At 43.5% G+C, this 9,680-nt stretch overlaps 1 protein-coding gene across 1 annotated transcript in view; it reads left to right on the forward strand.

The window, feature by feature from the left end:
- Window positions 1-9,396, forward strand: part of Slc28a2 (solute carrier family 28 member 2) — a 22,381-nt gene extending 12,985 nt beyond the window's left edge. The window contains exons 4-13 of the mRNA XM_031373252.1: window positions 3-36; window positions 453-533; window positions 2,446-2,571; window positions 2,653-2,783; window positions 3,199-3,367; window positions 3,534-3,731; window positions 4,291-4,372; window positions 6,147-6,245; window positions 6,424-6,535; window positions 8,657-9,396. Of these exons, the coding sequence (XP_031229112.1) occupies window positions 3-36; window positions 453-533; window positions 2,446-2,571; window positions 2,653-2,783; window positions 3,199-3,367; window positions 3,534-3,731; window positions 4,291-4,372; window positions 6,147-6,245; window positions 6,424-6,535; window positions 8,657-8,774 (1,150 nt within the window). The 3' untranslated portion in view covers window positions 8,775-9,396. The remainder of the gene's footprint in view (window positions 1-2; window positions 37-452; window positions 534-2,445; window positions 2,572-2,652; window positions 2,784-3,198; window positions 3,368-3,533; window positions 3,732-4,290; window positions 4,373-6,146; window positions 6,246-6,423; window positions 6,536-8,656) is intronic.
- The last annotated feature ends 284 nt before the right edge of the window (window positions 9,397-9,680 follow it).

Genomic DNA, 9,680 nt, shown 5'->3' on the forward strand with positions numbered 1-9,680 from the left:
TACTACCTGGGCCTGGTGCAGTGGGTGATTCAGAAGGTAAGCATTGGGTTTGCACCAAAGGACCTTCAACTTGGATCTGTCAGGGGAATGAATGAGTTCATCCTTACGTTGGGGGAGAAAGTTCATCTGTAGGATGTGGAGAATCAGAACCAATTTGAAAAGGCAATCTCTCTGAAGCATCCTGGTATCAAATGATCATCCAAGGCCAAGATAGGCTGGAGGTGGAACATGGTAAAAGGCTCTTTCATGCTGGCTTGAATTTGCTTGTTCTAGAAGCCCCAAGGCCTGAGTTCTGGCTAATATGCTTGCAACTTGTTCTGTTACTCTGGGCCACACTATTTCTCCAGGCCTCAGTTTCTTTACCACTAAGTGGAATAATGGGGAGGGGTTTTGCTGGACACTATCCAAGACTCCTGCTAATGTTGAAGGTTTATGTGTCTGGATTCTTGTAGATTGCCTGGTTCCTGCAAATCACCATGGGGACCACTGCTGCAGAGACCTTAGCAGTGGCAGGAAACATCTTTGTCGGGATGGTAAGTAGCCTGGAGCCTTCTGTTTTTCTAATCTCTCAAGAACCAAGAACTTGGCAGAGAATACATTTAGAAAGAGGATTTTCCCTCCCTTGTCCCTCCCAACCTCCTTCCTTCCTGTTTTTCCAAGACAGGGTCTCATGTAGCCCAGGCTGACCTCATACTCACTGTGTAGTTGAGGTTGACCTTGAATTCTTGATCTTCCTGCCTCCCCCTCCCAAGTGCTGAATGTATGCCCATGTGTCATCACGAAGCTTGAAAGGCTCATTTTTCTTATGAAAAACAGAGAAATGAAGACTGTGGGGCAGGCAGTCCTTCTGAAAGAATCCTCAGAGGGTCAAGGAGAACTTGGTTCATTGCTTTGACCCTTGATGCCAAGTACACAGTACAGACACACTGTCCAGCTTTTTACACAGGTATATAGGTGGATGTCCTAGTCTAAGCCTTATCTCCCTAAGGAGGTAGGAAGGATGGTTGAGCTTCCTCTGGTTTCTTGTTCTGATCCCCATGATTTTCCCAGGTCTCTGAGGGGGCAATGGCTCGTCTTACTCAGGACTAACAGGGCTGTTCTTCATACAGCATCTTTCTCAGTGCATCCATCTGGAAGAGCAAGTGTTTGTGTGGAATAGGTGTTTTTCCCTTTCGCTGTGATCAAATACCTTGAGAAAAGGCATATTAAGAAGAGAAAGTATTTATTGTGACTCACAGTTTGAGAGTACAGCCATCCTTTTGGGAAGAACTTGATGACAGGAGTTAAGGCAGCTGGATAATGATGCTTGTGCCCAGCATCCAGGACCCACGCCTAGGGAATGGCCTACCAACTTTTAGAATGGGTCTTTCTGCTTTAATTTACCTAATTAAAATAATGTCTCACAGGCTGACCTCTCAAGATAACCCCTCAAAGACATGCCTAGAGTCATTTTTTAAAAGAAGATTCTATCAATTATTGACAATCAACATTAACCATTTCAGTGTTAAATCTATGCTATTGACTGATCAAATCAACATTAGGGACAATAGTTTTTCAAATGAGTAAGAAATTAACATTGGGGTCTGTTTCTTCCAAAGCTTTGGGCTGTTTATCTGCTTTTGATCTGTTTTCAGAGTAGTTTTGGATTCTTTTATCATGACCTTACATTTTGCTAAAATTATCTATAACCAGTTGAATTTTTCCAGTTAGACCTAATCATCTAAGAGCAGGAACCTTGCCTTAATGCTCTACTATGCTAATACATCCTTTTGCTGACACTCATTAAAGGTTAAATGATCTTATAGATTAAGGTTAGGTAATTTCTTCCTAATTAATACAAAAATTAGATATTTAATTTAGAAATTACATTTTGTTTTGTATGACTCTCTCTCTCTCTCCCTCTCTCTCTCTTTCTCTCTGTGTGTGTGTGTGTATGTTTGTATGTGTGTATAAGTACTCATGTATCATGGCTCTCACGTAGAGGTCAGAGGACAGCTTATGGATGTCAGTTTCTTTTTTCTTTCTATCTACCATATAGTTTCTAGATATTGATCTCAGGTCTTCAGGCTAAACTTTGTTGCTGGCTTGACATTTTTTTATTATTTCATACAACATTAGCTTAGATAAGCTATTTTCGGTTCCTTTAATACATGCTCTGTAGACATCTCGTGTGTGGTCAGCAAGTGGCCTTTACTCTACAATCTCCGCAGTAAGTGCATGGACTTAGACACTGCAAACACAGTAAATGAAGACCAGTTGTCTTCCGTATTCTATAACATGATATAGGAACAAGTGAAAATAGGCCATCAAGGAGATGGTTGGGCAGGTTTCTGTCCATTGACTGGAAGGGCATGTATCTGATGGGTCCATTCCCTGTCTGGGATAAGCACTTTGACATGGGGAGTTATACCCTCTTGGTATGTGACTATTTTTCTTTGTTTTTAGACAGAGGCACCTCTGCTCATCCGTCCCTACCTTGCAGACATGACCCTCTCTGAAATCCATGCGGTAATGACTGGAGGCTTTGCTACCATAGCAGGCACAGTGTTGGGAGCCTTCATATCGTTTGGGGTGAGGCACAGTCAACATCATCACTCATGGTGCTCCCAAGCTGACCTCTACAGTGGTACTAATCCCCATCTGGCTTTGCAGATTGATGCATCATCCTTGATTTCTGCCTCAGTGATGGCTGCCCCTTGTGCGCTTGCCTTGTCCAAACTGGTATATCCAGAAGTAGAAGAGTCCAAGTTCAAGAGCAAGGAGGGACTGAAGCTGCCTCGAGGGTGAGCTGGGGACAGTTCAGGAGATGGTAAGGTGTGTTGCCTGGAGAAGCCCAGTGTGCTACAGACTTCCAGTTTCCCCAAAGGAAGAAGGTCTGCCACTCCATGTCCCCTTTTGCTATCTCTGCTTTCAGCTAATCATTTTCAATTTTTGTTTTGTGTGCATTGAACCTTCCCACCTGGCATTAGTACCTTAGACAAATAGTCCATGTCCCTGACATCAGACTTTCATGGCAATAACATCTGAATCACTTCAGAGTAATCTCCACTATTATAATTAATTACTAAGGATTCCCATCACCCCTCACAATGGCTGGCTACCCACTTTTTCCACTCTAGGGTCAATGGAGCTTCTCCACTCTGAGATGCTGAGACAGCTGTAGGTAGCATATTCTTTTTCTATGCCCAATAACCACAGGGAAGAGAGGAATATCCTGGAAGCTGCGAGCAACGGAGCCACAGATGCCATAGGCCTTGTTGCTAATGTTGCAGCCAACCTGATTGCCTTTCTGGCTGTATTGGCCTTCGTCAATGCTACCCTCTCCTGGCTGGGGGAAATGGTGGATATTCATGGACTCAGTTTCCAGGTAAAGTCTTATATGTGTTTGGCATGTTTTCCTGACCCTCAATAAGCTGAAATCCAGAGGAGGAGAAGATGGTGGAGGAAGGAGAGGAGGCTAAGTGTCTGGAGCGGCTCCTGGTGCCTGACCTTTGTTGTCTACTCTTCCTTTCCCTTCTTTCTCTGTCCCTCAGGTCATCTGCTCCTATGTCCTAAGGCCCATGGTTTTCATGATGGGTGTGCAGTGGGCAGACTGCCCACTGGTGGCTGAGATAGTGGGAGTCAAATTCTTCATAAATGAATTTGTAGCCTACCAACAACTGTCTCAGTACAAGAACAAACGTCTCTCGGGAGTAGAAGAGTGGATCAATGGCGAGAAACAGTGGATTTCTGTAAGTGACAATCCAGTGAATTACAGAGCGAGGAGTTTGGGCTAGGCATATCTAAAGGTACGACACAAACATTGTGGGACCTCAGGTGTTTCTCAGTGTCCCAGCCTAAGCACAAGACAAACAGAAGCATGTTTGTCAGGACCCAAGCTTCTGCTCCAGGTGTCTGTGTTATTTCTCTCCTCCATTCTGACCCAACTTTGATCTATGAGATAATTGTTACTTCCTTACACTTGGACAGTCCAAAGAACATTTCTTCTCCTGGATATCCTTGATGTCCCTTTATTTACACATTCAAATTCCATGAAACCATCTTTCTTGCCTCTCCCTTTGCATCTCTAGATCATTTTTCTCTGTATCTTTGATAAGAACCCTGCTGAGCAAGGAGTCTTGTAGTATTACCATATCATGACAGCCGTTGCAACATAGGGGATGGTTATTTTCTGAGCATCTTTTGTGCATTCCTTAGGACACTGTAAGAAAGGTTTGGTGTGCCCTGGAACTTCTAACATGGTTCTGAGACATACCAGGACTAAATTTATCTACTTGTTTTCCCCCCTAGGTGAAAGCTGAAATCATTGCAACATTTTCCCTCTGTGGATTTGCCAATCTTAGTTCCATAGGAATCACACTGGGAGGATTGAGTGAGTTGTTCCATTCCCCCAGGTCCTCAACACGCCAGGCAGATCCAGCTTTTACTCACTGCAAAGCTGAGGCTAGACAGAGAATCTGGAATGAAGTGGACCTCTCAGGCCACATGTAACTCAGAGCTAATGCCGTCAGCTCACTATGGTACAACCAGTGCTTCATCTGCCTGTTCTCTTTTCTGCCAAGGCACAAACAGGTTTTATTTTTAGTTTCCTTATAAGGAAGAAGTTCTGAACATTATATTTCTATCTTGCCGTTAAACTGCCAAAAGTACTTTCTGAAATTAACCTCCCCACAGTTTTTTCTTTTATAAGAGTGATATTTACAAAGAAATTTAAAAATTATGAACACAGGAGACAAAGCAGATAAATGGAGTCAGTGAGCATCAGACCTCGTTGAGCAAAAGCTTTGAGTCCTGGAGTACAGAGGAGTAGTTAGTACTGAAGCAGAGGTGTTCAGGGTGCTGACTGTGGGTGATGGCTGCAGGAATACCAGGAGAGTGGGTGGGCCTGAGGGCGGTGGGTGTGTGTGTCTGTGTGGAATGTGTGTGTGTGTGTGTGTTTGTGTGTGTGGTGAGTATATGTGTGTGTGATGAGAGTGTGTGGTGAGCGTGTGTGAGTGTGGTGTGTGAGTGTGGTTGTGTGTGAATGAGTGGTTGTGTATGTGGTATATGTGATGTATGTGTATGTGTATCTGTGGTGTGTGTGTGTATTGTATGTGTGTGTACTGTGTGTGTGTGGTGTGTCTGTGTGTGATGTGTGAATGTGATGTGTGAGTGTCTGTGTGTGTCATATGTGTGTATGTGTGTATGTGTGGTGAGATGTGTGTGTGTGGTGTGTGATGTGTATGTGTATGTGTGTGGTATTTGTGTGGTGTGTGTTGTGATATGTGTTTGTGTGTGATGTGTCTGTGTGCTGTGCTGTGGTGTGTATGTGTATGTGTGTGGTATGTGTGTGATCTGTGTGATTGTGTGTGTTGTATGATGTGTACGTTGTGATATGTGTTCTGTGTGTTGTATGATGTGTGTGTTGTGATATGTGTTTGTGTGTGATGTGTCTGTGTGCTGTGGTGTGTATGTGTATGTTGTGTGGGTGGGTGGGTGGGCATGTGTATGTTTCTATTAGAATACAGAGCTGAGCACTTGTAAGAGCCAAGTTAGAAATGGATCTAAGAAGAAATAGAATATGAAAAGAATGTGTTAAAATGCCATTTGTGGCAATCATATTCTGGGGTAGACTAATTAAATTTATGTCCCTGATAGCTGATTAAACAGTTTGAAGGGGAACAATTAATTTTGGTTTATCTTTTTCCTCTCTGTTAAACACTCATCCCTACTGCTGCATGTCTGCCACGTGATGGCTGTGATGCTGGGCTGGGGTGAGATGGATGCTGTCCTCTCTAGTCCTTTGGCTCAAAATGGTACATGTAATTCCAGTCTGGACTTACCAGGGTAGACCTCAGCTAGCCAACACAGGCATCTGTGCCTGCTTGAGCAGCTCAGAGCCCTGCTTGATTCAGATTTATCTTGAATGGTTTCCAGATCCACTGAGGTGAGGGTACAATATACAATCCTTGATCCAGAAGTCTGAGTTATATATCAAGACTAATGTATGTATGCACCTCTTAAGGAAGCTTTAGCAGGCTTAGGTGGTTGGTCAAAGAACACTATTCATCCAACCTGTTGTTTTTTTACATCCTTCTAATGGGGACTCATGAGCTATACCTTGCTGTGTGAGGAAGACATCAATTGCTTTCTTTTGTTGCCCACAGCATCCATGATACCCCAGCGGAAGAGTGACTTGTGCAAGATTGTGGTCAGGGCCCTCTTCACAGGTGCCTGTGTTTCCTTTATCAGTGCCTGCATGGCAGGTAGGTGCCTAAGCATCATCTCTGGCAGAGATCACAGGATGTCTCTCAGAATGTTTATTTAACTAACCATCCATCCCACAGACATCTAATCTGCAGGGTTCCCAACTCCCAACCAAGCAATAGAGAACTTTGGGGTCCAAATCTTCCTCTTTAAATAATTCTTATCTCCTCCATGCAGGAATCCTCTTTGTTCCCAGAGGTGCTGAAACTGACTGTGTCTCATTCCTAAACACAAATTTTGCCAACAGAACCTATGAGACATATGTGTGCTGCAGAGAGCTTTTCCAGAGGTAGGCAAACACCGGGGTTCCTGCTCCCTTCTAGCCTATCCTCTTGCACAAAGGGAACTTCTGGCTATTGGGAGATGGAGGTCTTGAGTACAGGACTGCAGAAGCTGTGTGGAGTGTTTGAGACACAACATGGATGCTTGTGATGGACAGTCTGTACTCTTCCCTCTTAGTAGGCGTTATCTTCAGTATTAGACCTCCTGTGTGTGGCAGGTTCTCTTTATTGGTGGTGTATAGCAGAAGGGAAAGAAGTTTGGTGTCTTGGTTAAGATGTTTCTGTGTTTATTGTGACTGAAATATAGGTAGTAGACAGGTGATGATTTTATCTTGAATCTCAGGTTTTTTTCCAGATAGAAATAAAGCAGGCCAAGAGAAGACAGATTTTAAATTTTAAAGATAACCTTGAGTTCAGATAGCATAAAGGTGACCTTGTTTACTATAATCTAGAATATGAAAAGAACCTATCACTGGGCCCAAGGAACTAGTTTTGGGACACATAGAAGGAAGGAATCAGGAAGTTAAATATTTGATGTTGTCAAAGCCGAAGGTGCATGCTGGTAGTGGCCTGCAGGTGAGTGGCCTTGCAGGAAGCACGGCTGAACTGATATAGAGAGGCCTTGTACGAAAGCGTCGAGAAGTCCACTTTTGACCTGCAGGATTCTGGACACCAGCATGGTTAGCAGTGCTTTACAGAAGGACATTTGGTGACAAGGAGAGCGAGTGCATTGCTGTAATTGCTGTAACAGTCTTAGCAGGAGAGAGTGAGATACTTGACAGATACAGGCACCACACACGGGAGAATCGACAGGACTGACCCTCAACTGCATAGGAGAAAAGCCCAGGGTGAGGAGGAGAAAGAAAGGTCTTTCCTGACTTGGGCCAGTATGTCCATCACAAGGAGGAATGAGAAATAGGAGTATAGGAGAGAGGCATGGCCTCTTCCAGTTCTGGTTATGTTAATTTGGAGATACTCATGTGAACACCATATAAAGCCACTCACAAATCACATGGAGTCTGAGGCTCAGGACAGAGGTCAGAGCTGGAGCCTGATTAGGAGGTAACATGTATGTCTGTGACGTATTCAGATGTTAGCTGTATAACAGATTAAGAAACAAAGTAAAAGTAAGTGAATTGCACATTTCATTTATTGTTAAAGTGGGATTTACAAACCGGATAGATTGTTCTTCTGGTGGAGTTCTAATGTGTGTGTGTTCTCAGTGGGTTTTCTAAAGACATATTTTAAGGGCCATTAGCATCTAGAAACCCAAAGAACTGTTTTCAGGGGCTGAGAACACCATATAAATCCACTCCCAAGTCAGCTGGGGTCTCGCTCAAGTAGTCAGTCATTCAGATGCTGCTCCTGCAGAGGGACCAACAGGCTGCTGCTGTGGAGGGCCCCATGGGGATAGAACACTGTCTAGCTTCCAACCCTCTGCAGCTTCAGCTCCAGAGAAGTCCCATGCTTAAGTCCCTCGAAGGCACCTGCACTCACGTGCGCACACCCACACCTGCACATGGACATATAACTTGAGAAAAATAACAGCTGGTTCTGTCCTCTCTTTCTGTCCATCTGTCGTCTGTAATGATAAAAAAGAAGTGGATATTAACTTGAGAGTAGAGGGTAGTATGGGAGGGATTCGAGGGAGGGCAAATGGGAAGGGTTAGAGAGAGGAAAAGGATGGGGAAAAGTGACACAATTCTGTTTCAGTTTGTATAAAATGAAAATCAAAAAATTGAAAAGAGAAATACCTTTGTCTAATTAATTTATACCAATAAAGTGTAAATAGTATTTCTTTCTCAAGAGGAATGTAGCCCTAGTTAATCAGCTTTTTAAAAAAATTTAATTCTGTTTCATTTATAAGGCCTAATTTTTTTCAACTGTCTGGGAATGGCATTTCTAACTGGACTGAGGTTAGGAGCTGGGCACTCGGCAGACAGTGGTCAGGGTTCTGTTGTAGCATCAACTAAAGCGTGAGGAGCAAAGCTTGTTCAATTGGATCTCATGTCCCTGGTTATGACAACAGATCTACTCACAGTAGGTCTGTTCTCAGCTACTTGGGAAACTTGTTGATTGTGCCGCCTTGTTTGTGTCTGACCTGTGCGTATCTGGTTTTATCATTCCAGTACTTGGCTGAACAGCACCAACATGCCTTCTTTCTCAGGCCCCTGGCAAGACAACGAGTCCAGCCTCAGGAATCTTGCCTCCTGCTGTGACCTCTATAACAGCACTGTGTGTGCATGAGGCTGATGGGGCCTCTCCATGACAGTTCTTATAGAACAGATTTGTATTACCAAATACATTTTCATGTACTTAAGCTTCCCATTCTGCGAGAACCACACTAAACTCCACAAAGTGAAAGTTCTGAGCTCACTGTAGCTCTGCATAAAAATCAGCCCCTACCTTTCCACTGGCGTGCCACATACCAGACATGAAATTCATTATAGACCCTCTTGAGCCAAAGTATGGTGAGAATGAACCTGAGGGGGAAAATATGTGTGTGCTAAGGGCTAAGATCCAGATTTAATCCCTGGCCAGGCCCAGAGTGAGGTGAGTGGGGGAATTCAAAGTAGATGCTTAGTTTTAACTTGGGAATGGTGGCACACCCCTGTGGTCTCTTACCTGTAGGCTCACAGCTAAGGGGATTGCCTCAGATTCAAGGCAAGCCTGGCCCAAACCTCAAAGTATTTCATAGAAGTGATAGAGTAGATGACATGTCCTCCTGCAGGGGTGGAAGTGAGGGAATATATTTTTAAAGTTTCATGGGAAACACATGTGAATTTAAAGATAACATTTTTTTTTTGTATTGCCAAAGATTTATAAATTTAAAAACTCCTTTTAGTTTCATACTTTTAATAAAAATGTTTCCTGTAATAAAGTGTTTTTTAAAAATCCTTATTTTTTAATTGCGTGTGTGTGTCTCTGTGTGGGTATGTATGTGTCAGTGCAAGTGCTAGAGGAACCCTGAGGTGGGGGCCACCTGGACCTGGAGTTACAGGTGATCCTGAGACACCCAACATGGGTGATAGAGACTGCACTCCTATCCACTGGATCTTCCTGTAAGCCCCCAATATGTAAAATCCTAAGGAATATCTATTATTTTAAAGACATTTATTTTGATATGGTGTTCTCATTTAGTGCCAGTTACCT

This window comes from Mastomys coucha, unplaced genomic scaffold (genome assembly GCF_008632895.1).
Source record: "Mastomys coucha isolate ucsf_1 unplaced genomic scaffold, UCSF_Mcou_1 pScaffold15, whole genome shotgun sequence".
Classification (NCBI taxonomy): domain Eukaryota; kingdom Metazoa; phylum Chordata; class Mammalia; order Rodentia; family Muridae; genus Mastomys; species Mastomys coucha.